The sequence below is a fragment of the Dendropsophus ebraccatus genome, chromosome 15 (assembly GCF_027789765.1).
Source record: "Dendropsophus ebraccatus isolate aDenEbr1 chromosome 15, aDenEbr1.pat, whole genome shotgun sequence".
In the NCBI taxonomy this organism is placed as follows: Eukaryota; Metazoa; Chordata; class Amphibia; order Anura; family Hylidae; genus Dendropsophus; species Dendropsophus ebraccatus.
In genome coordinates, this window is record NC_091468.1 from 57,033,652 (window position 1) to 57,061,604 (window position 27,953).

At 49.2% G+C, this 27,953-nt stretch overlaps 1 protein-coding gene across 3 annotated transcripts; it reads left to right on the forward strand.

Moving 5' to 3' along the window:
• The first annotated feature begins 1,470 nt into the window (after positions 1–1,470).
• On the forward strand, positions 1,471–27,556 carry SLC29A1 (solute carrier family 29 member 1 (Augustine blood group)). 3 transcript variants are annotated; one of them, XM_069955370.1, is made up of 13 exons: positions 1,471–1,576; positions 18,668–18,722; positions 19,177–19,258; positions 19,434–19,657; positions 19,890–20,029; positions 20,108–20,242; positions 20,374–20,471; positions 22,022–22,118; positions 22,320–22,387; positions 22,464–22,572; positions 25,204–25,289; positions 26,156–26,355; positions 26,868–27,556. In XM_069955370.1, exons 2-13 carry the CDS (start codon positions 18,700–18,702, stop codon positions 26,977–26,979), a joined length of 1,374 nt encoding a protein of 457 aa, XP_069811471.1. In that variant the 5' UTR covers positions 1,471–1,576; positions 18,668–18,699; the 3' UTR covers positions 26,980–27,556. The 3 variants fall into 3 exon arrangements, with proteins under 3 accessions (XP_069811471.1, XP_069811473.1, XP_069811472.1); XM_069955372.1 differs by lacking the exon at positions 1,471–1,576 and adding an exon at positions 3,348–3,367; XM_069955371.1 differs by lacking the exon at positions 1,471–1,576 and adding an exon at positions 14,175–14,247.
• The last annotated feature ends 397 nt before the right edge of the window (positions 27,557–27,953 follow it).

Here is a 27,953-nt window from a genome sequence, read left to right on the forward strand (position 1 = left end):
CCTCTTATCACTTTCAAAAAAAGTACCACTATAGCAGACTCTCTGACTGAGAATCGAGCCACCCAAAATAGGAGCTGGCTGGATCGCAACTTGCCGGAAGGCAACAAGCGATGTGGCACTTGTCACTATTGCCCCCAAATGTTGAACAAAGCTTATGTCAACCTTGGGGGCAGAGAATGCTATGTCCGTGACTTTATAACATGTAGAGCGACTCATGTCGTATATGCCATCCTTTGCCCGTGCGGCAGGTACTATGTCGGAAAAACAAAACGTCCGCTGTGGACACGTTTTAAGGAACATCAGTACTCTGTCCGCACGGGTAAGGGGGTCCCCAGGCTCATTGATCATATACGTACTGTCCATAATAGTGACACCAAGTCACTACGGTTCATAGGTTTAGAACGAGTAGATCCCCCCAGCAACGGGGAAGATAGATTAAAACTTCTCCTCAAGCGAGAAACCCGATGGATTCTACGCTTAGACGCTACCGGGCCAAGCGGCCTCAATGAGAGGAATGATCTTAATACTCTGCTATAACTGAATTCCGTGTGTACTTGTGTCTGTTTTTTATTTTGTTCTTTGTAACAACTTTATTGATTGTTTTTCAACAACTTTATTGTTAACTGCATCGTTACTTAAGCACCTCCCCTGCACGTACATGGCGTTCCTAGCCCGACGAAGCGCCACTGTAGGCGTGAAACATTTGTTGCTCCTGCTGAACACACCTGCTCTGCCATCTCCCCTCTCCCCGCCTAGCCTATTCTGATGTATCGGAAATAAACCACTTGCAGCTTCAGTCCGGTGAGTGCGAGACTCTGTTTCTTGACCCTGAACTATAACTACTATAATACTGCTCCTATATACAAGAATATAACTACTAAAATACTGCTCCTATATACAAGAATATAACTACTATAATACTGCTCCTATATACAAGAATATAACTACTATAATACTGCCCCCTATATACAAGAATATAACTACTATAATACTGCTCCTATATACAAGAATATAACTACTATAATACTGCTTCTATATACAAGAATATAACTACTATAATACTGCTCAAATATACAAGAATATAACTACTATAATACTGCCTCCTATATACAAGAATATAACTACTATAATACTGCTCCTATTTACAAGAATATAACTACTATAATACTGCCCCTATATACAAGAATATATGGTTTCTACTACTAATGTATGTATTGTGGCATGTTTGAGGTGTATTATTTGGTTGTAGTATTAGGTGTTTCTGGCTTCCCATGGAGATGTTCTCCATCAGGTGCTGGATGTTGGGGGTTGTAGGGAAGTGTTGTTCCCTGTGAGTCGTCCTGAGGTTGGGGTAGTTGTGTGTCCCATCCCATGGGTCTCGGCTGGGGGCAGTTCATGAATGGAGTTCTCTCTGGTGTGGTGATTGCTCTCGGCTGTGTCAGGGAGGAGCTGTGCAGGGGGAGGGGAGAGGTAGCTGCTCACAACTCATTGAGATGTATCTACAACTGTGCAGATAGACACAGTCAGGCAGGCAGCAGTTTGTGCCATCCAGGAGGAGACCCCCACAGTAGCTGAGGTAAGACATGGGGGGCTCATGTTCTGTGGGAGGGAGGTAGATCAATGGTGACAGTCACTGATCCTGACAAATACTTTAAGGGGCCACTTGGCAGCCCATGTGGATATACAGACATGTGCGGTGCCCAGCAGAGTTGTCAGAGTAAAGGAACATACAAGAGAGACGAGACGAGGGGCTCGGGCTCTGCAGCTGGAGGGGTTAAGTGTGTCCAGGATAGGGTTAAATCCAGTTGTCCTGGCATCTGATATCCTTGCTTATGCCATGTGCTGGCGGAGGATTCTGAAGGGCCATGTTGGTGCTGGGGGTACACAGCGGTGTCATGTGGGTGCTGAAGGGGGCCCGTGGCAGGGGTATCTGAGTATTTGTCTCTGTTACAGCGTCTTCTCCTTCTATCTGCTCAGACTTTGTATCCATTCTGTGTCAGCACAAAGATTAGAGAAGACACGGGCAGATTCCTGCTATCTGGGTGGAAAGTCGCCCCAAGGGCAGAGGCGGATACTCTGCTACCCACAGCCTGCTGCCAGGGTACTACACCCAAAAAGAGATGGGGTACTGCCATCCTGCTGCCAGGGTACTACACATAAAGAGAGAGAGGGTACTGCCATCCTGCTGCCAGGGAACTACACCCAAAAAAAAAGAGAGGGTACTGCTGTCCTGCTGCCAGGGTATTACACACAAAAAGAGAGAGGGTACTGCCATCCTGATACTACACCCCAAAAAAGAAAGGGTACTGCTGTCCTGCTGGCAGGATACTACACCCCAAAAAAGAGAGAGTGGGTACTGCCGTCCTGCTGCCAGGATACTACACACAAAAAAAGAAAGAGAGGGTACTGCCGTCCTGCTGCCAGGGTACTACACCCAAAAAGAGAGAGGGTACTGCCGTCCTGCTGCCAGGGTACTACACCCAAAAAGAGAGAGGGTACTGCCATCCTGCTGCAAGGGTACTACACATAAAAAGAGATAGGGCACTGCCATCCTGCTGCAAGGGTATTACACACAAAAAGAGATAGGGTACTACACATAAAGAGAGAGAGGGTACTGCCATCCTGCTGCCAGTGAACTACACCCAAAAAAAGAGAGGGCACTGCTGTCCTGCTGCTACACCCCAAAAAAGAAAGGGTTCTGCTGTCCTGCTGGCAGGATACTACACACAAAAATAGAGAGGGTACTGCCATCCTGCTGCCAGGATACTACACCCAAAAAAAGAGAGGGTACTGCTGTCCTGCTGCCAGGATACTACACCAAAAAAAGAGAGAGAGAGGGTACTGCCGTCCTGCTGCCAGGGTACAACACCCAAAAAGAGAGAGGGTACTGCCATCCTGCTGCTGGGGAATTACTCCTACAGAACGAGAGCACTGCGATCCTGCTTCCAGGGTACTACATCAGGAGAAAGAGAGTACTACCATCCTTCTGCTGCGGTGCACCTAAAGAGAGAGGGCACTGCCAATGAATCACCGCCATCATCCCAGAACAGAGTAGTTGGCACTCAGTGTACCTCCCCACACTCCCCCTCATATTGGGGTCATGTGTTCATTGTTCTCTTCAAGTCAAGTAAAAGCTATTTGTTGCTGTTGGAGTTCTGGGACCACGGCGCCTGCAGCCAATGACGGAACGTGACTGTGTCCCCCTCCCCCACCTGAGCCCCTGACAACCCCCCCATTAATCCCCTTATACTGAATAGATGTGCTGCCCCTTCACAGGTATTAGACTGCCCCCCCTCCCCTTTGTGATGTCATCTCTGTCCTCCTCGTGTGGTCACCTGCAGGGTCCTGGCCAGGAATGTGGTCACAGGTAAGAGGGGGGGGGGGTGTCGGCTCCGGGGGTCCCATAGATCTTGTCCCCAGTTGTATGTTGTTGCTCCGCTCACACTTGCAAAGAAGCAACGTGTTATGTGTTTCATTGTGCGGATATTTTCTGAAGTCCATAAACCGTGTTCACACCTACCGGATCCAACACGTGTAAACTGTACGTAAGGTTATTACAAGTCTCTCTGTATACTGGCAGGAGGTGTCACGTGCGATATTGTCTGCTCGGATGTGTATCCAAGGTTTTTACGTAATAGTGTGTGCTGGGCTGGTGTATCTAAGCTTGATACATGTGATACTGTCTGCTGACCTGCCATAGCTAATCCCTTACTGTGTGCTGAGCTGTGCTCCTAAGGTTATCATGTGTGATGGTGTCTGCTGAGTTGGCGTATCCATCATGTATGATATGTAGTGAGCTATGTAACTAAGCTTATCATGTGTGATAACGTCTGCTGAATTGGTGTATCTCAGCTCGTACGATATTGTGTGCGGAGCTGGTGTTTATCGGCTTGTGCGATGGTGCCTACTGTTCTGGTGGTGTATATCGGCTCGTGATACAGTCATGCTCAGCTCTGCGGTTCCCTGGTGTGACAGACAATTGTAAGCAGCAGAAATGAGGAAAAGAGCGTGTGAGGTGATGATGCAGCAGATGTGAGACGTCTGGGGGAGAGATAAGCCTCATCATGTGACCGCTGAGGCCTCCTCTAGCAGATAAGGTCTCACATGCTGGGGCCTCAGGTTCTGGTCCCAATTCTGCCTTGTGTCCAGTAAAGTTGTAGGGTGGAGGGTGACGCAATGTTTATACACACACCAGTCGTTGACCCCAATTAACCACACACTTCACACATCTCAAGTGATCCTAGCACAGTGGGCTAGGGATTACATACTACATGAGGGCTCACATGTCACCAGTTGTTGTGGAGAGGAGGCCTCGTATGGTGGTGGTAGTCTGGGAGAGGAGGCTTTGCGTGATGGCGGTCATTGTAGAGAAGAGGCCTCAAGTGGGGGCCGTAGTCATGAAGAGGAGGCTTCATATGGCAGTGGTCGTTGTCGAGAAGAGGCCTTGTGTGTCAACAGTCATTGTGATGAGGCCTCGCATGTCGGTGGTCATCATGGAGAGGAGGCCTCGCATGTCGGCGGTCATTGTGGAGAGGCGGCCTAACATATTGGCGGTCATTGTGGAGAGGAGGCCTCACATGTCGGCGGTCATTGTGGAGAGGAGGCCTCACATGTCGGCGGTCATTGTGGAGAGGAGGCCTCACATGTTGGCGGTCATTGTGGAGAGGAGGCCTCACGTGGCAGTGGTCTTTCAGTAGAGCAGGCCTTGCATGGTGGACCTTTTGAAGTCCAATTCTGATGTGGTGGTCTTCCAGATGATGAGGTCTCATGCAGTGGTCCTTGCCTCCCATCGTGCCCCAGACCCTCAGGCTGTGCTTCCTTTCCCTCTGTCCCCTAGCTTTTCCCTCCAGGTTGTGCAGAGTGTAGTAGAATCTGCAACCTGATAGAAGTGCTAGCTCTTGGACCCGGCCCCACCTTCAGTTGACATTGTCCGGGCAGAAGTTTACAGCCTGTACAGTTGGGACTTTGATCCACGTCTGACAAACAAGTGCTGTACACTTCTACCCGCCAGATCTACACACGGGTCACGTCCTGCTGATATGTGACTCTGTGCCCCCGCTGTGGTGTGGACATGGAGACCCCCATGTAACAGGACATTGACACTGACACATGGATACCCCCATGTAACAGGACATTGAGGTTACATTGGACATCCTCACCATTGCTCCCCTGGCACTGGTTGATTATAGAAAACACTAGCTCTTGCCCGGTAATCTTTTGGTGTCATTGACTTGTGATCGGTGGGATCCGAGGATTCTTCATTAGCCAGGAGATTAGTTACTGCTGAGCGGCTTATTGCGGCCTCCTATCTGTAACTCCTGCGCTGGGGGCCGCGCTCCAGCCTGATCTGGTGCAGGTTTATATGGAAATAAATCAGCCACCACCTCACATGGAGTATACACAGCAGAGCATTATCTATGGCTGGGATCATCACAAGCACCCACCACCACCCTAATCCCCCCACGTAGTTTCATCATCCTGTATGCCTGCAGCTCACAGTGGTGTGACTGTAGTCTGGCCCTGGCTTGAAGGAGCATCAGGTGCAGTGCGCTCCAGATATGTGGCACAGGCCAGAGGGGGCATCAGGTGCAGAGAGGTTCAAGCATGAGGCACAGGCCGGAGGGGGCACCGGGTGCAGAGAGTTCTAGGCGTGAGGCACAGGCTGGAAGGGGTACCGGGTGCAGAGAGGTCTAGGCGTGAGGCACAGGCTGGAGGGGGCACCGGGTGCAGAGAGGTCTAGGCGTAAGGCACAGGCTGGAGGGAGCACTGGGTACAGAGAAGTCCAGGCATGAAGCACAGGCTGGAGGGGGCACCGGGTGCAGAGAGGTTCGAGCATGAAACACAGGCTGGAGGGGGCACCGGGTGCAGAGAGGTTCGAGCATCCAGACATGAGGCACAGGCTTAAGGGAGCACCGGGTGAAGAGAGGTCTAGGCGTGAGGCACAGGCCGGAGGGGGCACCGGGTGCAGAGAGGTCTAGGCATGAGGCACAGGCTGGAGGGGGGCCCTAGGTACAGAGAGGTCCACGCATGAGGCACAGGCCAGAGGGGGCACCGGGTGCAGAGAGGTCTAGGCGCGAGGCCCAGGCTGGAGGGGGGCGCTAGGTACAGAGAGGTCCAGGCATGAGACACAGGCTGGAGGGGGCACAGGGTGCAGAGAGGTCTAGGCGTGAGGCACAGGCTGGAGGGGGGCACTGTGTACAGAGAAGTCCAGGCATGAAGCACAGGCTGGAGGGGGAACCGGGTGAAGAGAGGTCCTGACATGAGGCACAGGCTTAAGGGAGCACCGGGTGAAGAGGTCTAGGCGTGTGGCACAGGCCGGAAGGGGCACCGGGTGCAGAGAGGTCTAGACATGAGGCACAGGCTGGAGGGGGGCGCTAGGTACAGAGAGGTCCACTCATGAGGCACAGGCCGGAGGGGGCACTGGTTGCAGAGAGGTCTAGACATGAGGCACAGGCTGGAGGGGGGCGCTAGGTACAGAGAGGTCCACACATGAGGCACAGGCCGGAGGGGGCACTGGGTGCAGAGAGGTCCAGGCATGAGGCACAGGCTGGAGGGGGCACCGGGTGCAGAGAGGTCCAGGCATGAGGCCCAGGCTGGAGGGGGCACTGGGTACAATGTGGTCAAGGCATGAGGCCCAGGCCGGAGGGGGCACCGGGTGCAGTGCGGTCCAGGCATGATGCACTGGCTGGAGGGGGGGGGGGATGAATCCTGTGCTGGGATTGATGCCTCATTGGCAGGCAGCACCGGTTGTGGCATCACGTGGAGCTGCCAATGCCAGCTACACCCCACATCTCCTGTTCTCACCACCCCCTGTATTAACCTGTTCCTGCCGGACCTGCCATGAACTGCTGCCCCCCTCCCCGCAGCTAGGCTTGTCTGAGTTAACCCCTTCCTGTTTAGCTGGGATCAGTAGGTGACACCATACCTCCTGGATGTTTCCTGGTGCTGACATTCTACATTAACCCCCTCGGGCATGTCGCATGCTGCCTCGCCCTCTTGACACATTTAACACTTTCCTGGAACCTTTCACTTTGTTGCTATTTTGATCCCTTGTGTTGTAGGGACAATGATGGATGAGACATTGTGAGACCCCGCAACTCTGCAGACCTAATCAAAATTACTCCCTCTGATGACAATTCACATCACCTATAAGTCTGCCACAAAGTGTCCTTATAATACCGACATATAGTGCTTATGTAATACCACTGCAGTGTTCTTATAATACCGCCATATACTAACCATATAATTCTGCCACAGTGTCCTCAGAATACCAACATATAGTGCTTATGTAATACCATTGCAGTGTTCTTATACTACCATATATTGCCCATGTAATACTGCTACAAACTGCCTACATAATACTACCATATAATGCCCACGTAGCAATGCTGCATAGTGCCTATATAATGCAGCCTATGCAATAGTTCTGTATAGTGCCTATATACCACCATATAGTGCCCATGTAGTAATTCTGCATAGTGCTCATAAAGTACCGCCATATAATGCCCATGTAATAACTCCGCATAGTGCTATATAAGTGCTGAGTGCCTATATAATACCACCATATAGTGCCCATGTAATAATTCTGTATAGTGCTCATATAGTACCGCCATATAGTGCCATGCCATAATTCTGCATAGTCCTCATATAGATCTCCATATTGCGCCCATGTAATAATTCTGCATAGTGCCTATATAATATCACCATATAGTGCCCATGTATTTTGCATAGTGCCCATATAATACTATCCATATAATAATTTTGCATAGTGCCCATATAATAATTTTGCATAGTGCCAATAAAATCTCACCATATAGTGCTTGTTTAATAATTCTGCATAGTGCCTATATAATACCACCATATAGTGTCCATATAATTCTGCCGCATTGAGCCCATTTAATACTGCCACATAGCCCCCAGGACATTAATTCCCTTGCTTGTTTTGCTGCATGAGTTTCCTGCGTGGGGGCAGGTGACACCTCAGTGTGGTGACTCCGCTGACTCCCCCGGAGTGGCCTGTTAACCCCCTTAAATCCTCATGTACATCTCCCTAAGACTACACTGTCATCACCTTCTTTGTCCTCTAGAAAGCTTAGGGCCCACTAGTTGTCATCAAGCTTTCCTGGGCCCCTGAAAGGCACATAGGATCTGCTGTACTATATTATTTCCTCGGGCTGTAGGGGAACGGCAGTGACTGACATATTGGTTGTCACCCAGCTTTACACTGATCCTGAATGACAGGCGGCTGATACGTGAGCAGTTGATGCGGCAGGGGCTCCTGTGTACTCAGCCTCAGGCAAGGAAGGAGACAGGATATGAGCTCCACGTGGCTGCTCCACGTGTTCCCGGGGCCACATCTCTATTATGTATTCAGGTATCTGACCCCCTCCTGCATCCAGGGGCCCAAGCAAAGGATGGCACAGAAACTATAGTCCCTGAATCACACCACACCTGCTCTGTACATTACCGGGGGTCCTGAATCACACCGCACCTGCTCTGTACATTATCAGGGTCCTGAATCACACCGCACCTGCTCTGTACATTATCGGGGTCCTGAATCACACCGCACCTGCTCTGTACATTATCAGGGTCCTGAATCACACCGCACCTGCTCTGTACATTATCGGGGTCCTGAATCATATCGCACCTGCTCTGTACATTACTGGGGGGTCCTGAATAACACTGTACCTGCTCTGTACATTACTATGGGGGCCCCTGAATCATATCGCACCTGCACTGTACATTACCGGGGGCCCATGAGCCACACTGCACCTGCTCTGTACATTACTAGGTAGACCCCTGAATCACACCGCACCTGCTATGTACATTACTAGGTAGACCCCTGAGTCACACCGCACCTGCTCTGTACATTACTAGGTAGACCCCTGTGTCACACCGCACCTGCTCTGTACATTACTAGGTAGACCCCTGTGTCACACCGCTCCTGCTCTGTACATTACTAGGTAGACCCCTGAGTCACACCGCACCTGCTCTGTACATTACTAGGTAGACCCCTGTGTCACACCGCACCTGCTCTGTACATTACTAGGTAGACCCCTGTGTCACACCGCACCTGCTCTGTACATTACTATGGGGGCCCCTGAATCATATCGCACCTGCTCTGTACATAACCGGGGGCATCTGAGCCACACTGCACCTGCGCTGTACATTACTAGGTAGACCCCTGAATCACACCGCACCTGCTCTGTACATTACTAGGTAGACCCCTGAGTCACACCGCACCTGCTCTGTACATTACCGGGGGCCCCTGAGTCACACCGCACCTGCTCTGTACATTACTAGGTAGACCCCTGAATCACACCGCACCTGCTCTGTACATTACCGGGGGCCCCTGCCTCACACCGCACCTGCTCTGTACATAACCGGGGGCCCCTGAGCCACACTGCACCTGCGCTGTACATTACTAGGTAGACCCCTGAATCACACCGCACCTGCTCTGTACATTACTAGGTAGACCCCTTTGTCACACCGCACTTGCTCTGTACATTACTAGGTAGACCCCTTTGTCACACCGCACTTGCTCTGTACATTACTAGGTAGACCCCTTTGTCACACCGCACCTGCTCTGCACATTACCGGGGGCCCCTGCCTCACACCGCACCTGCTCTGTACATAACCGGGGGCCCCTGAGCCACACTGCACCTGCGCTGTACATTACTAGGTAGACCCCTGAATCACACCGCACCTGCTCTGTACATTACTAGGTAGACCCCTTTGTCACACCGCACTTGCTCTGTACATTACTAGGTAGACCCCTTTGTCACACCGCACCTGCTCTGCACATTACCGGGGGCCCCTGCCTCACACCGCACCTGCTCTGTACATTACTATGGGGGCCCCTGAGTCGCAACGCACCTGCTCTGTACATTACTGTGGGGGCCCCTGAGTCACACCGCACCTACTCTGTACATTGCTATGGGGGCCCCCAGAGCTGCACTTGCTCTGTACATTACCGGGGGGGTCCTAAATCACACCGCACCTGCTCTGTAAATTAATATGGGGGTCCCCTGAGTCTCACTGCACCTGCTCTGTGCATTACCGGGGGATGGGGTCCTGAATCACACCGCTCCTGCTCTGTACATTACCGGGGGTCCTAAATCACACCGCACCTGCTTTGTACATTACGGGGGGGGGGGGGGTGTCCTGAATCACACCGCTCCTGCTCTGTACATTACGGGGGGGGGGGGGGGTCCTGAATCACACCGCTACAGCGCTGTACATTACCAGGGGGGTAATCACACTGTTCCTGCATTGTACATTATCGAAGACCCAGCACCTGCACACTGCACCTGCTCTGTAATCTACCAGGTACCAGAGTCACATCGCACCTGCTCCGTACATTACCAGGGGGGGGGAATCACCACTGCTTCCCCATTCTTCATTACCACCACTGCTACCCCCATCATCATCACCATTACCACCACTACTACTGTTACCACCGCAATCACCTTTATCTTAATTGTCTTCTGGTGTTTTTCTCTTCTTTCCATCATTAGGACCCCAAGGGCTTACAAATATGTCAATCTGGAAATGTGATTTCCTCATGAACTCAGGAAAAGCGACATATCAGAGCTGGGTGTGGGGGCCGAAACAATGTGGGGTCACCGAACACCATTATAGGAAAAGTGGGCGAAGCCTCAAGTCAGGAACTCAGGGGTCCCACTGGGTCAGAGCTCTGGGGGTGAAGGACCAGTCAGATGAGGACATCAAATGGATGCACAGTACCAATTCTCCTATTCTGTATTTATGAATATTGCACTGTACCACTTCTCCTGTCCTGTATACTGGGAGTAATCCCCACTACACCGAACAACTCAGTATCTGCTCTTATTCTGTATATATATATATATATATATATGTATATGTATATATATATATATATATATATATATATATATATATATATATATATATACAGTGCACAGTACCACTTCTCCTGTCCTGTATACTGGGTGCAATCCTCAGTATCTGCTCTTATTCTGTATATATGGACACTGCACAGTACCACTTCTCCTGTCCTGTATGCTGGGTGTAATCCTCAGTATCTGCTCTTATTCTTTATATATATACAGTGCACAGTACCACTTCTCCTGTCCTGCATGCTGGGTGTAATCCTCAGTATCTGCTCTTATTCTGTATATATGGACACTGCACAGTACCACTTCTCCTGTCCTGTATACTGGGTGTAATTCTCAGTATATGTTCTCATACTGTATATATAAACACTGCACAGTACCACTTCTCTAGGTCTTTGCTCTGGTGCTGTATGTTGCACAGTACCACTTCTCTAGGTCGTTGCTCTGGTGCTGTATGTTGCACAGTACCACTTCTCTAGGTCGTTGCTCTGGTGCTGTATGTTGCACAGTACCACTTCTCTAGGTCTTTGCTCTGGTGCTGTATGTTGCACAGTACCACTTCTCTAGGTCTTTGCTCTGGTGCTGTATGTTGCACAGTACCACTTCTCTAGGTCTTTGCTCTGGTGCTGTATGTTGCACAGTATCCCTTCTCTCCCGTTATATTTATAGCACTGTCTGTGCTGTAATCGATGCTACGCTGGGTCACATGATTGCTGTGATCGTTCTCTATTTATACATCAGTTCTGTGACCCGGCACTATTAACCCTGTCCCTGCCCTGAGTGGTGGTGTATAAGAGGGGCTCAAGGGCAGGGGCATAGCTAGGATTCATGGGGCCCCATAGTAAGAGAGTGTACGGGCCACCCTCCCCCTCGGATGCACATACTCACCTGACTAAGTGCAGTTCCGTGGTGTTTTGCTCTCCCAGATTTCCGGCGCACGAATGACGTTATTCGAGCACCAGGGAGCTGGGAGAACTAACGCTTATGGACTGCGCTGGGACTATTGCTTGTCAGCCTCTTCTAATAAATAGTGAGGCAATGCTCTGCAACAACGTCACTCCAGGGCTCAGCTATATAGATTGTCAGATGAACATTAATAAAAGAGGGAGAAGCCGGGCATGGTCATCAGGTGAAAACGTAGCCTTATACATATATTTTCTGCTATACGTGTCTGACATGCATAGTCTACATGGACACTACACACATATAAACATGACTGGATACTACACACACATATACACATGACTGGATACTACACACACACACACATATACACATGACTGGATACTACACACACATATATACACATGACTGGATACTACACACACATATATACACATGACTGGATACTACACACACACACATATATACACATGACTGGATACTACACACACACATATATACACATGACTGGATACTACACACACATATATACACATGACTGGATACTACACACACATATATACACATGACTGGATACTACACATACACATATATATACACATGACTGGATACTACACATACACATATATACATATGACTGGATACTACACACACACACACATATACACATGACTGGATACTACACACACACACACATATATATATATATAATATATACACACATGACTGGATACTACGCACACATATATACACATGACGATACTACACACACACACATATATATACATATATATACACACATGACTGGATACTACGCACACATATATACACATGACTGGATACTACGCACACATATATACACATGACTGGATACTACACATACACATATAAACATGACTGGATACTACGCACACACACATGTATATATACACATGACTGGATACTACACACACACATATATACACATGACTGGATACTACGCACACACATATATACACATGACTGGATACTACACACACATATATACACATGACTGGATACTACGCACACACATATACACATGACTGGATACTACACACACATATATACACATGACTGGATACTACACACACACACACATATATATATATATATATATATATATATATATATATATATACACACACACATGACTGGATACTACACACACACATATAAACATGACTGAATACTACACACACGCATATATACACATGACGATACGATACTACACACACACACATATATATACACACACACACATGACTGGATACTACACACACACATATAAACATGACTGAATACTACACAAACATATATACACATGACTGAATACTACACACACGCATATATACACATGACGATACGATACTACACACACACATATAAATACACATGACTGGATACCTCACACTATACACACTAGTGATGTCACAATACCAGAATTTTGAGTTCGATACCAATACCAACTTTTTTATTTTGATACTCGATACCATTTCGATACTTGGCGTATAACCCCCCCCCATAATAATTTTATAAAGTGCCCCCCCCACCCCCCGACTGCATATACAATGTTCACCATGTAATATACCTGACATGTCATCTATATTCTTCAGGTCCGTACTATTACAAGAGACCAGCAGAGAGCCTCATAGGCAGGAGAGGAGGGGGTGGAGTCTGTGTAAGGTCACATGACCAGAGGCCCAGGCTGCTGGAAACAAGCAGAGAGCCTCATAGGCAGGAGAGGAGGGGGTGGAGTCTGTGTGAGGTCACATGACCAGAGGCCCAGGCTGCTGGAGACAAGCAGGGAGGCACACAGGCAGGAGAGGAGGCGGAGGAGTCTGTGTGAGGTCACATGACCAGAGGCCCAGGCTGCTGGAGACAAGCAGGGAGGCACACAGGCAGGAGAGGAGGGGGAGGAGTCTGTGTGAGGTCACATGACCAGAGGCCCAGGCTGCTGGAGACAAGCAGGGAGGCACACAGGCAGGAGAGGAGGGGGAGGAGTCTGTGTGAGGTCACATGACCAGAGGCCCAGGCTGCTGGAGACAAGCAGGGAGCCACACAGGCAGGAGAGGAGGCGGAGGAGTCTATGTGAGGTCACATGACCAGAAGCCCAGGCTGCTGGAGAGAAGCATAGAGCAGCACAGGCAGGAGAGGAGGCGGAGGAGTCTGTGGGAGGTCACATGACCAGAGGCCCAGGCTGCTGGAGACCAGCAGAGAGCCGTACAGGCAGGAGAGGAGGGGGTGGAGTCTGTGTGAGGTCACATGACCAGAGGCCCAGGCTGCTGGAGAGAAGCATAGAGCAGCACAGGCAGGAGAGGAGGCGGAGGAGTCTGTGGGAGGTCACATGTGCCGGAAGGAAAGGGGAAGCATTGTAGAGAAATCACTGCAGTCCTGCTCTGCAGGGGACCCTGGCAGGTGGGCGGGCGGGACGTCTCTCTTAGCAGAGGTAACTACATTAGGAGGTCGGCCCACCAGAGAATCATCTGTGGCCCAGTCCCACACTGGATGTGGGTGCTGTGAGATGTAGCTACCATGGTGGGAGGCCCGGGCCCCATAGCAACTGCCTGCCCTGCCTCCATGATAGCTACTACTGCTCAAGGGTATTGCAGGCCTATTGGATACAGGTGGTAAAACCCTACTGCGCACTCCTCCAAGTTGTGGAGACTGCAGGCTATGGAGCCTGTCCTGCTGTGCCGCTGTCCATCCTGAGGGTCTACCCTCTGCCCCCGGCCCAGACATGGCTACTACAGCCTCTACAAGAGAGGGGTCTGTCTCTGAGGAGGGCAGAGGGATTTCCCACAGGTTTAGAAGAAGGTCACAACAGTGCCACATCATAATAGTAACACTAGGGGAGTTCCTACAGGAGCTGATCCCTCCCTAGCTGCCTGTCACTGGGAGTATTGTGAACAGGACGACTGTCAGGAGTTGTTTTCCTCCAGCCCACTCAGTCCTAAAGTCTATAGAAGGATGGAAGGACTAACATGCTCATTCACATCAGGAAGCCAACCACGATCTGTCCCTATCCCTCCATACTCATGGATGCTCACCTCTGCTGAGCATTTTTTTTTTGTTTTAAATAGAGAGGAGGAGAAAGGTGCTGTCAGGTTCCTCTGGTGGCAGCTTATCTCCTCAGGAACAAAAGAATTGGACAGTTAAAATCTGATTCCTACTCCATTCAACTGTCTTTGTGAATAGTGGGGGTCCCAGTGGTCCCTGCACCCCCTACTCCCACTTTGGTTGGCGGACCCTTATCTATATGCACACCCATGACAAGGCCCCTACAGTCTTTGTGATGGATATAAAGGCCTTCTGTATTATGTATACACTCCCTATATGACCCTCTGGTCTCTATAGGGGGTACATGGCCCATGTACATCACTATGATCAGGAGCCCTGTTGACAGTGTGGGGTCCCTATCTGTATACACCGCCATTATATGGGGCTCCTATTTGTATACACCACCATGAGGGGCTCTGTTGACAGTGTGGGGCCCCTATTTGTATACACCGCCATTAAGGGCTCTGCTTACAGTGTGGGGCCCCTATCTGTATACACCGCCATTAAGGGCTCTGCTTACAGTGTGGGGCCCCTATTTGTATACACCGCCATTAAGGGCTCTGCTTACAGTGTGGGGCCCCTATTTGTATACACCGCCATTAAGGGCTCTGCTTACAGTGTGGGGCCCCTATTTGTATACACCGCCATTAAGGGCTCTGCTTACAGTGTGGGGCCCCTATCTGTATACATTACCATGATGAGGAGCCCTGCTGACAGTGTGGGGTCCCTATCTGTATACACCGCCATGAGGGGCTCTGCTTACAGTGTGGGGCCCCTATCTGTATACACCGCCATTAAGGGCTCTGCTTACAGTGTGGGGCCCCTATCTGTATACATTACCATGATGAGAAGCCCTGCTGACAGTGTGGGGCCCCTATCTGTATACACCGCCATGAGGGGCTCTGCTTACAGTGTGGGGCCCCTATCTGTATACATCATTTAATATGAGGGTCTCTGCTGAGTGAGAGGCCCCTATCTAGTTAGGGCTGCGGAGAGTGGAAAGTTACAGTGCTGTCCTGGCCCGTGCAGATTGTCAGCAGATGTTCTGGAAGAATCAGGCCTGACCCCCCTCCAGTATCACATTAGTCATATGATGTGCCAGAAACAGACAACACCTCCTCTTGTCACACAGAACAGCCAATCAGAGCACAGCTTTCATCTAGTGATCTACTCAGCAGAAACAGAAGCTGTCCACTGATTGGTGACTATGGACAAGAAACAGCAATCTATGGTCTTATCCAGACATGGTGACCAAAATATGGCAAACACCAAGGCTAATGCCAAAATATCATCAGAGAAGGCCAGAGGCCTCGACCTGACCACCTGCATGGGCCCTGTCAGATATCATCATGGCCGCTCGCTTGTGTGTTAATTTCTTGTTTTTCTCAGATTTTGGAGGTCTCCGCGTTCTCCTCAGATTCCTCTGGCTCAGCTTTTTGGCTCTGTAACATTTATTAGCTTTCTATGGGGAATTTGATGGACTTTGTTCTGCTGAAGTGAGTGGAGGAGGGGGGAGTATAGATTATCTGTGGAGGAGGGGGGAGTATAGATTATCTGTGGAGGAGGGGGGAGTATAGATTATCTGTGGAGGAGGGGGGAGTATAGATTATCTGTGGAGGAGGGCAGTATGGGGGTATAGATTATTTGAGGAGGAGGGGGAAATATAGATTATTTAAGGAGGAGGAGGGCCGTATGGGGGGGGGGGCGGGAGTATGGATTATCTGCGGAGGAAGAGGGCAGTATGGGGGGTATAGATTATCTGCGAAGGAAGAGGGCAGTATGGGGGGGGGGGTGAGTATAGATTATCTGCGGAGGAGGAGGGCAGTATGGGGGGGGAGTATAGATTATCTGGGGAGGAGGAGGGCCGTATGGGGGGGGGGGCGGGAGTATAGATTATCTGCGGAGGAAGAGGGCAGTATGGGGGGTATAGATTATCTGCGGAGGAGGAGGGCAGTATGGGGGGAGGAGTATAGATTATCTGCGGAGGAGGAGGGCAGTATGGGGGGTATAGATTATCTGCGGAGGAAGAGGGCAGTATGGGGGGTGAGTATAGATTATCTGCGGAGGAGGCGGGCAGTATGGGGGGAGGAGTATAGATTATCTGCGGAGGAGGAGGGCAGTATTGGGGGGGGGGAGTATAGATTATCTGCGGAGGAGGAGGGCAGTATGGGGGGGGGGAGTATAGATTATCTGCGGAGGAGGAGGGCAGTATGGGGGGGGAGTATAGATTATCTGGGGAGGAGGAGGGCAGTATTGGAGGGTGAGTATAGATTATTTGAAGAGGGGGAAATATAGATTATTCAAAGATGGAGTATAGATTATTGGAGGAGGTGGTGGGGGAATTATAAATTTGAGGAGGGACAATAAAGATTGTCGGGGGGGGGGATTATCTGAGGGAGGCAGAGGGATTGAGGGAGGGGACATTATTTGAGGGGGGATTGGTGTGAGTACAGATTATCAGGGTAGAGGAAGTATTGGTTACTTGAGGGACTGGCCTGTAATCATGTGGCTCAGTATAATGTCATGCCCATCTTTAACCCTTTGGTGATAATGTTTAGCCACACCACTTCACTCAAAAAATGTACAACAGTGTGGTAACCCAGGGGTGATAATGGGTATTTGCAAGGTGTTGCTGTACCGCTGCGGCACTTGTCACAGGGCTTTGGATGATAGAGGCCCTATCTGGATCACAAAACACACCGTCAGAGGTGTATTTGTAGCCTATGTGGTGTAGTAAAACAGTTTCTTAAAGGTGCAGTAAACACAGTTCTTTTATATGCAAGGTGCAATAGAGCTAGTTTGAGAGTTGGCTAACAGTATCCTTGATAATACTTGAAATACTAGAATCACTGTTCTTGGGATGGTTACTTTAAGCTGAATCTATCCAGATATTAAAGTACTCAGCTGTAAGAGGCTTTAACTACTTCGGAGTCGGTGGCGATAACTTGAAAAGAAGTACCTGTATCCACGGCTATGACAATCCACTTAATGCTGGTTGAGGGGACAGAGAGACACGATCCAGGAACACAGGCCCCACTGAAGTGTAAGCTAGCCGCTGGGGTTTTTAGGGAGGTGCAGCTGAGTAAGTCGGCTATAGGTGCTCTTTCCAAACTGCAGGCTGGTTGAAGCTCCTGGTGAACGTTGCAGGACTTTTAGGAGATTGTTTAGGATTGCCCCTCAGCGTGGATAGGTCTTGGTCCCTGTTGACAGTAGTCACACCTCAGTTTTACTAGGCCAACAAAGCTAACGTGCAGTAACGCTTGAAGAAGAGGATGCTGGCAGAATCAGGCTCCAAATGCACCGTATGACTCAATGTGGTGCCCAGCCTGGGGCCCTGGCTGGCTGGAAAGGCCTTGGAAAGTCTCTCAGCAGGGAACACTCTTTCTCTGGTACTCACTAACACTGACTAACTAAAAGACTACCCCCACACGGTCTGCTTCACCACTTTTGTGAGGTACCCTCAGCAGGTATAGGCCAGCTAGCCAACTCTCATGTACATCATTAACCCATTACATGTAAACCTTCAACTGTGCTTTAGCCATAGAGGGAAATACAGAGAGACACCTAGTGGTGAAAATGCAATAAACACTTACAATAAACCATTTACAGAATACCCAGCCTATAGCTATCTTCAGTACCGACCTACATACATACACAACAGCAATAGCACATGGGTTCTGCGACATTGCACAGTGCTGTATATATAAGTCATATTGTGCAGATACATACTAGGTGGAGTTCACCTTTAGTTACCAGATGGGTGGGGCTGTGACTTCCTGTAACCCTCAAAGTTTCCCTTTATTTTGCAGGCTTCCAGACTGCAGCTTCCTGACTGTCCACCATGACGGCACCCCCTAAGGACAGGTAAGCTCCCTGATGATGTTCCCAACACCTGGTGGGTTAAGCTCTGGAACTGATGTGGCCATCTGCTCTGTAAGCAGGGCAGGATGATTTAGGAGACCGACAGGTCTTAGCAGCATGGCCACTTAGCACAGACTCATCCCATTCACTCTGTGAGTGGTCCGCCAGCCAGAGGAGTCTGGGATCTCAGCTCCAGTTTAGGTACCATTCACACTGCGCTTCTTTTATACATAGGAGGTATAGGTTGTTGTATTCTGTGGCATACCTCTCCAGTGTATAGCACTATAAAGCTGCACAGTGTTGTATGTTGGACAGCATTATATAGGATGTAGCCAAAGGCCTGGCGCCTCCTTGCAGCAATGGTCACCATCCAGCCTTCCCCGGTGCACTGCAAGTATAGCCGTGTTGCGGCCACAACCGTGACCCCTGTTAATAGTGTGTTTCTCTCTCCCTGCAGGTACAATGGCGTCTGGCTGATATTCTTCATGCTCGGACTTGGCACTTTGTTACCATGGAATTTCTTCATGACGGCGACTATGGTGAGTGAGCAGTGTGACTATCTGGGCCCGGTCACAGCTATAGGGCTACACAACCTGAGCCTGGAGCCGCCAACATTATCCAACATAGGGAGGTGCTAATAGGGTAACCCCACCTCTGGGTTATAGTATATGTAGTGGGACACCGTATAGCAGCTGATCGTCTTTCTTTTCTTAGTATTTCACCAGTCGTCTGGCAGAGCCTGCGGATGATAGAATGATCCCCAGTGATGGCAACATAAGCGCCTCCATCCTCCTCAACGTCTCCAGCAACGACACCGCGATGAGAGCGATGGAGCCCCCCCGTACCCAGCTACAGAGCAAGTTCAACAACGTGATGACCCTGTGCGCCATGTTACCCCTCCTCATCTTCACCTGCCTGAACTCCATTCTGCACCGCCGGTGAGTAACTCCATCTGGGGATTATACCCTGAGAATTAAGGGGATTATAATGGTAATATCGCTGGAGATTATGCCCCTGGGGAGAGGGGGCGGATAGCAGTTATGTCTCTGGGCATTATAAGTTTAGGGGGTGGGATTATAACAGTAATGTCTCTGGCAATTATAACTTGAGGGGGTTGGTATAAAATAGCAGATGTGGTGTGGTTGGCTTCATGGTTTCTGTATTTTCCAGAATCTCTCAGAATATTCGTATCGCCGGCAGCCTGGTCGCCATCTTCTTGGTCTTTCTGCTCACAGCCATATTTGTGAAGATCGATTTCTCACCTGTCACCTTTTTCACTTTAACTATGATCAAAATTGTCTTCATCAACTGTAAGTAATTGGGGAGAGAAATGAGTAGGGCCGCGACCATTGCTGCTTCTTTCTGATGTCTTTGTGTGTCTTCCGCAGCGTTCGGCGCTCTCCTCCAGGGCAGTCTCTTTGGATTGGCGGCTCTGTTCCCGGCCAGTTACACGGCTCCGATCATGAGTGGTCAGGGACTGGCAGGGACCTTTGCAGCGTTCGCCATGATCTGCGCAATAGCCAGTAAGTGGTGTTACAATAGTCCAGTCCCACTTTACCGCCTATATTCTGTGTGGGACGTGTTACAATAATCTGGATCCTCCTCCTATAATCCCTGTGGAGGTGTTATAATAATCTGTCTCTGTTGTTCGCAGGTGGCTCAGCGTTGGAGGACAGTGCCTTTGGATACTTCATCACGGCCTGTGTTGTCATCCTCCTTGCTCTTTTATCCTACCTGGCGCTCCATAAACTGGTGAGTGCGGGAGGCAATGCTTTACGGTGGGCAGAGCTTTATAACGTCTGGGAGGAGGCGCCGCTGATCATACAGCTGATGACCTTGTTATAGTGGTTCAGTCTGTGCCATGTGGCTCATGAGGGGTACAGCTTGGTGTAAAGCCTCCTGTAATGTAACATATAAATTTAGAAACCAAAAAAGGTAGGAGAAAGACAACCCCCAACACACGGTTTGTGGTAAAAACCTACAATAATACAAATAAATAATGAAGCTGAATGTAAAACGCACAAAATAGTTAGGTCCAACTACGAAACGACGAGGGGTCAGTGGGGACAGAAACCACTTTTGATCATCACAGCTCCTTTCCCGATTCCTCTCTTCTTCTCCCCTTCCCTCCACTCCCTTCCACACCACACTCCACCTACTGCAACTTGCTTTTCCAGTTTTAATCTACTCTCTTGATTTACAGCCCTAGGTTGGTTAGGGAACTCCCGAATAGGGAAACCCTCCCTTCATAATGCTGACACGAGCTTCTTAGCACATATATTATGCATGCCTCTGCTTAAAGGGAAACTATCAGCAGGTTAGAAGCATCTAATCTGTTCATATGTCCCTATAGCACACATGGCGCTGAGGATGAAGGATGCTATTTTCATGTACTTTCTTGTCGTTTAATCCATTTGCTTATGTGACTGTTTGGTGCAGGGGTGGGACTACTGCCCTCAGTGCACCAATCCACCCAAGCTGCACTGCCCCTTCTAATGGATATTGGAATGGCTCTCTACAATGACGTCACTCCGGCACTCATCACTGCAAAATGCTGGAAAATTATTGATTGGAAGTGGCAGGCTGACCGGGGCGGATTGGTGCACTCAGTGTAGTCCTGCCTGCAGTGCGCCAAACCACCTAAAAAGTTGCTTTTAGGGTGCCTTCACACGTAATGGATCCACAGCGGATTTCTCACTGCGAATTTGCAGCGAGATCCTTTGCGGATCCCTGCCCTGTACACTCTATGGGCAGGGCAGCGCACTGATTGGCCGAGAGGGACGTGCTGGGAACCCCCGAAGCAAGCCGGAGCATGGAGAAGGTTGTTTACTCTCTGGCGGTGGGCAGGCTGCTGACATACTCACAGGGGGATGTCAATCCCGCTGCGAGTTTCTTCCCATAGAGTGTACAGGGCAGGGATCTGCAGCGGATCTCGCTGCGAATTCACAGTGAGAAATCCACTGCGGATCCGTTACGTGTGAAGGCCCTCTTAAGAGACTGGACTAGGATTTCAAGTAAGTATAGCTTTGTTTTAAAGCATTATAAAAAATAATGATTGTAAACTTGCTTTTTATCACATCCCCTGCTGATTTAGATTTTACCTAACCAAGGTCCGATACTTATATAATTGGGGGACATCCAGTCTAGCACTTCTATGGTGTCACCAGGTCTGATACTAACACATTGGTAGCAGGTCTGGTAATTTTACAGGGGGAGGCCAGGTCTGATTTCTATTTATTAGGTGGTCGCCAGATCTGATACTTATATAATCTATACTTACTTATATCATTGATTTATTCTAGGAATTTTACCAGTTTTACACTGTGGAGAATCTGAAGAATGCCGCCATTAACACCGCAGCCAATGATGTGGAGCTGAAGAAGGATCTGCTGCCCAAGGGTAAGCAACAGGGCAGGAAGGCAGGGGGTGGGGTGAATTTATTTCACCTGTGGGGTGGGATGTGGTGGTTGTGTTCTGTCTGGGGCAGAAGGGATGGATGAATGTGACCTGGGTGTGGCATGAGAGGGAAGTGCAGGGAGGTTGAATGTGTTGCTCTTTGAAGGGGTATATCATTTTATAATTTTTTTTTTGCCCCATCAGGTGACCACGTTCTGGAGTCTGAAGCCCAGACACCCGCGAAGCAATCCATCTTCATGATCCTAAAGAAGGTGAGTAGTCTGAGATTGGCCCCCTCCAGAAACCCTCCCATCTGCTGCCCATATCACCTACAGTGTCTGGTTTTAGATCTGGGTCCTGGCACTATCAGTCTGCCTCGTCTTCACTGTCACCATTGGGATCTTCCCATCAGTCACCGCAGACGTCAAGTCAACCATTGCCGGTGACTCTGAGTGGGGTAGGTGCTATAGTAATTTATCGACTGTTCGTGTGCCAGTTCCCTGCTATGTGACCCCCACTCTCCCCTCCAATTCACCCTGCCCACCACTATACGTGATGCCCCCTCCTTGCTATATGTGACCCCTGCTTTATGTTACTCCCTATCCCAGCTACAGAGGGCAAAATAAGTATTTGATACACTGCCGATTTTGCAAGTTTACCTACTTACCAACAATGGAGAGATGAGTCATTTTATAAGTGGGTACACTTCAACTGTGTGGGGCAGAATCTATAAAAAAAAAATCCAGAAAATCACATTGTATGATTTTTAAATAATTTATTGCATGAAATAAGTATTTGATCACTAACCAACCAGTAAGAGTTCTGTCTCTCACAGACCTGATAGGGCCCATTCACACTATGAGATTTGCGGCGAAATTCCACACGGAACCCGTCCGCGTGGACTCGGAGCCGAATTTAGCGTTTTCTCTGTTTGAATGGAAGGACTTGTGCACGCCTCCGTTAAAAGAATTTCGGCGCCAATTCAGTAGTAAGAATGGGCCCTTAGGGCCCTATTCCACGGAGCGATAATCGGCCGAATCGGTCCGATTCGGACGATTATCGCTCCGTGGACTACAGACAATGATCAGCCGATGATCGTTGTCATCGGCTGATCGTTGATATAGGTCCGGACCTATATTTGTCGGGCGCCGACAGTGTACCACTACGTGGAATAGCGGTGCGCGGTCGGCGACTGACGATATACATTACCTATTCATGGTGCAGGGCTCCTCTTCTCCTGCTTCTTCCCGGGTCCTGCGCGCTCCTCCAGCATCAGGGCGGCCTGTGTCAGCTGACAGGCCGCTCAGCCAATCACAGGCCGCGGCGGTCCTGGCCAGTGATTGGCTGAGCGGCTTGTCAGCTGACACAGGCCGCCCTGAAGCTGGAGGAGCGAGCGGGACCCGGGAAGAAGCAGGAGAAGAGGAGCCCTGCACCATGAATAGGTATGTATACTAGTTAAGCAAGAGCTGCAAGGACATCGGTAACGATGTCCTTGCAGCCCTTGTTTAACGATAATCGGGGCCGTGGAATAGGCCCAGTAAACGTTTATCGGGCCCCATCGGCCCGTGGAATACCACCCTTAGTTTTTCTTTAAGAAGCTCCCCCTACTCTGCACTCCTTACCTGGATTAATTGCAAATGTTTGAATTCGTTACCTGGGTTGAGAAAACTTACAAAATCGGCAGTGTATCAAGTACTTATTTTCCCCACTGTATACATGACACTTGCTATATGTTATCTCCTCTATATGTGACCCTCCTCTCCATGTGAAGCCCACTCGCAGCTATATGTGAACCCTGCTGCTTTAGCCAAGTTTTATTCAACAGGTTTAGCTAGATCTTTGAAGAAGGCTACACCTTAAAGAGAAAGTCCTAAGCGAATGAAAAACGTCAGGCAGACAGGGGTGTGTGAGAAAATAATAAACAAGTAAACTCGTCACCTCGTGCCTCTGGTGCGCCACTCCCAGGTCCCGTTGATGGCCGCTGGCTGTCACCTTCAGCTGGAAACCAGGTACGCAGGAAACCTCTGCTCTTCCAGCTCAGGGACTGCCTGCTTAGCCAGTCAGTGACTAGGGTGGTGCCCCACCCCGGTCACTGATTGGCTGAGTGGGCAATCACTCAGCTGGGTACATGATGTTGCAGCTAGGAGAGCTGCAGAACACCTGTCAACGGGTCTCTAGAGCGGCACTACGGGGCACGTGGATGGGTAAAAATGAGAGATGAGCGAACCGGGTTCGGGTTCGAGTCCATCCGAACCCAATCGTTCGGCATTTGATTAGCGGGGGCTGCTGAACTTGGATAAAGCTCTAAGGTTGTCTGGAAAACATGGATACAGCCAATGACTATATCCATGTTTTCCACATAGCCTTAGAGCTTTATTCAACTTCAGCAGCCCCCGCTAATCAAATGCCGAAAGTTCGGGTTCGGATGGACTCGAGCATGTTCGAGGTTCGCTCATCTCTAGTAAAAATACATTGTTTCTTATTTGCCCACACCCTACTGCCTGTCTGCATTTTTCACTTTGGTGGAACGTCTTTAAGATACAATGCAATTTTAGTAGTATAATAACAGATTAATTGTGAGGAAATAGTATATTAGTAAAGTAACAAATTGATTATAAAAAAAATAGTGTGATATTGCATACATAAAATCTTATACTAGATAGAAAAGTTAAGTCTTAATACTTCTCTGACTTTTATGAAAAAATGACTTGAACGACTTACTGTATAAGCTTGGAATATACAGATATGTCTTGTCTATCCTGTCCATTCCTCCAACTTCCAAGTCTCAGACAACATAGCCAAAACAATCTTTAGGGTAGCTTCATGTATCACGGAATCGCAGCGGATTTCACGCGCTGCGAGTTCGTAGCAAAATCTGCTGCGATTCCCCTCCTGTCAGTTTCAATAGGATTACATACTTGCAGTGGAATTGTCATCCCGCTGCGAGTATGTAATAGGCAGCCCCCTAAACAAATCCCCCCCCCCCACACACACACACACACACAACCACTCTATGTGACGCCAACTATACATGACACACTCTATATGTTATCCCCATTCCGCGTGACACCCGCTCTCATCTCCACAGGAAAGTACTTCATCCCCGTCTCATGTTTCCTACTGTTCAATCTTTTCGACTGGGCCGGACGGAGCCTTACCTCCCTGGTCATGTGGGTGAGTATGAGGGAGAGTGCGATAGTCTGCAGGATATATGACTGGGTATCTGTCAGGAGGTAGAGAGGACAGAGTGACGTTCTGCAAATGTCATGATGTGTCGTGTGTGTTGCTGGTGACTGACACTACAGGGTGTAGGGTACAGAATACAGGGAATAGGATATGGCTTATAGGGTACTGGATAGAGATTGTAGAAAACAGGGTGTAGGTTACATGGGATACACTGTGTAGTGTATAGGATACACAGTGTGGGGTGCAATATTGTACGGTATGAGATACAAGGTACAGGGTACATGGGGTAGGGTATATTATACAGGGTGTAAAGTACATAAGGGAAGGTATGGGATACAATGTGTAGTGGATAGAGGGAGTAGGGTACACAATACAGAGTGTAGGATACAGGGTACACAGTGTGGTGTACATGCTGTAGGATACGTAATACAGGGTACACAGTGTGATGTATATGGTGTACGGTACGTAATACAGGGTGTAGGATACGGGGTGTACAGGGTGAAGTACATGGTGTAAGGTTTTGTAATTCAGCAGTAGTTATCACAGGTCATGATGTGAAGATATCCTGTCCAGAGAATCCCTGATGCACTGACTAGAGTTCTATCATTGACCCATGACCTGTTACTAAGATGAGAAACACCTGGGTACAGAATACAGGGTTTAGGATACGGAATAAAAGGTGTAGTGTACAGGGCGTAGAGTATGCGGTGCGGGGTATGGGGTGTAGGGTACAGGACATAGAGCATACGGCGTGGGGTATAGGTCACAGTGTACAACCTGTAAGGGGGATTGATATACATATTGGGCATAGATGTCATTATAATGCCCTCTCTGCTGTGTTGTGTCTCCTGCAGCCTGGGAAGGATAGTAAGTTGCTGCCCATCTTTGTGGCCGCCCGCCTGATCTTTCTCCCCCTCTTCATGCTGTGTAACGTCATCCCCCGCACCTACCTGCCCGTCTACTTGGCACACGACGCCTGGTACATTATCATCATGGTGCTGTTCGCAGTCTCCAATGGCTACCTGGCTAGTCTGTGCATGTGCTTCGGTCCCAAGTAAGTATGATGTGCAAGAGAGTCTGTGCATGGCTGGAGGATGGGTCTCCTTGTGGTTCGAGGGGGCATCTTGTCAAAGGTGTAAAGGAGTCTTTTCCTGGCTGGCAAAGGTTCTCGTGGCTGGAAGGGTGGGGGGGTCTTGCAGTTGATGGGAGCACCTTGTAATGGCGTTTTCTTATGGCTATTGGGGATCTCTGTGTGGCTTGCAGTTATGGTCTCCTCAGGTTATTGGGATATCCTTTCAAGGGTAAAGGAGGCAGTCTCCTTGCCGTTGGTGGGTGAGGTGTCTTCATGAGTGGGAGGTGAGGGTGTCTCCGTAGTGGTTGAGTTTAGCCTCTGTAATTAGTGTTGAGGGTCTCCTCATAGTGGAGTCAGGTTCACTGTTGCTTTGGTTCTTTCTGGATGGGTCAAGGCTTTGGGGGAGGGCCATGTTGTCCCCTCACACACAGGGTTACCCCAGGGAGGGTGATCTCACATTGCATTCTTCTCACGTTCCTCTCTTGCCCCTGCAGGAAGGTGAATGTTCACGAGGCTGAAACCGCTGGCGCCATCATGGCATTCTTCCTGTCGCTAGGTCTGGCGCTTGGAGCTGGATTCTCCTTCCTTCTAAGGATTCTAGTCTAAGCCCTCTGCCCTTCCAGTGTGGCGGAGTCCAGTGCTACCTCGCGTGTCGTCTGCTCACGTCATGGGATGAAGATTTTTGTCTCCGTGCTGCAGAGTGGCTCCTTATATACCCTATGACTGTTCCTGTACCGCTGCTGCTTTCCTGTCCATTGTCTCTGCAGTACCGAAGAAAGTATTTTCTGCTCTAGGCCCCTGGATGCCACAGAGAGGCGCTAGACATGACTTTGATCTCCTCGGAAGGGGTGCACACTTCACTCAGTGCCTGGAGCTGTGACTCCATACATGTATGACCCTCAGTGCCAGAAGGCAGCTGGGGCCACTGTGTGTGATGTTTGTCATGTATCCTGCGCTATTCTCATTATTTTATGTATCTTTGCAAAAATAGTTGAACAGACCCGCCCCTGCAGAGCCTTAAAGGGGGAGGGGCTGTGCTCTGTAGATCTCACTGACAATATTAACAGGTTTTGTATTTAATAGTAAATATTCATCTTTTGCATTTTGTTTCTGCAAAAGAAATTGAAGTTTTTTTATGGAATTAACAATTTGTTACGAATTCAGAAAATAATTTACCATTTTGTTTTTTGTTTTGTTTTTTTTGCTCTCTGTGTAAAACAAAAAGATAGATATTTTTTTTTTTTTTTCTGTCCTTGTTCTAAATGTACATTAGTTCTCCCTGCACACCCGCAAATCCAGATCAGCAGAGCTGAGGTGTAAAGCATGGAGGACAGCACAGGGCCATGGTATAAAATAGGGTGGTCAGGACAGAGATGCAGTGCAAAATACAGGGGATGTTACAGGGTCGTGGTGTTAAATATGAAGGACAGCACAGGACCACAAAAATGGGTATGGGACAGAGATAGAGTGTAAAATAAGGTGGATGGGACAGAGCCACGGTTTAAAATATTGGGGAGGGATAGAGTCACTGCGTAAAATACAGGGGACGGGAAATAGCTGCAGTGTTAAATACGTTGTAC

Excerpts from the sequence above, each read along its gene's own strand:
- SLC29A1 (XM_069955370.1), top strand. The coding sequence starts at position 18,700 with ATGACGGCACCCCCTAAGGACAG. Across the intron at positions 20,030-20,107 it reads CAAAATTGTCTTCATCAACT|CGTTCGGCGCTCTCCTCCAG; the intron begins GTAAGTAATTGG and ends TGTCTTCCGCAG. Across the intron at positions 22,573-25,203 it reads TGCCGGTGACTCTGAGTGGG|GAAAGTACTTCATCCCCGTC; the intron begins GTAGGTGCTATA and ends TCATCTCCACAG.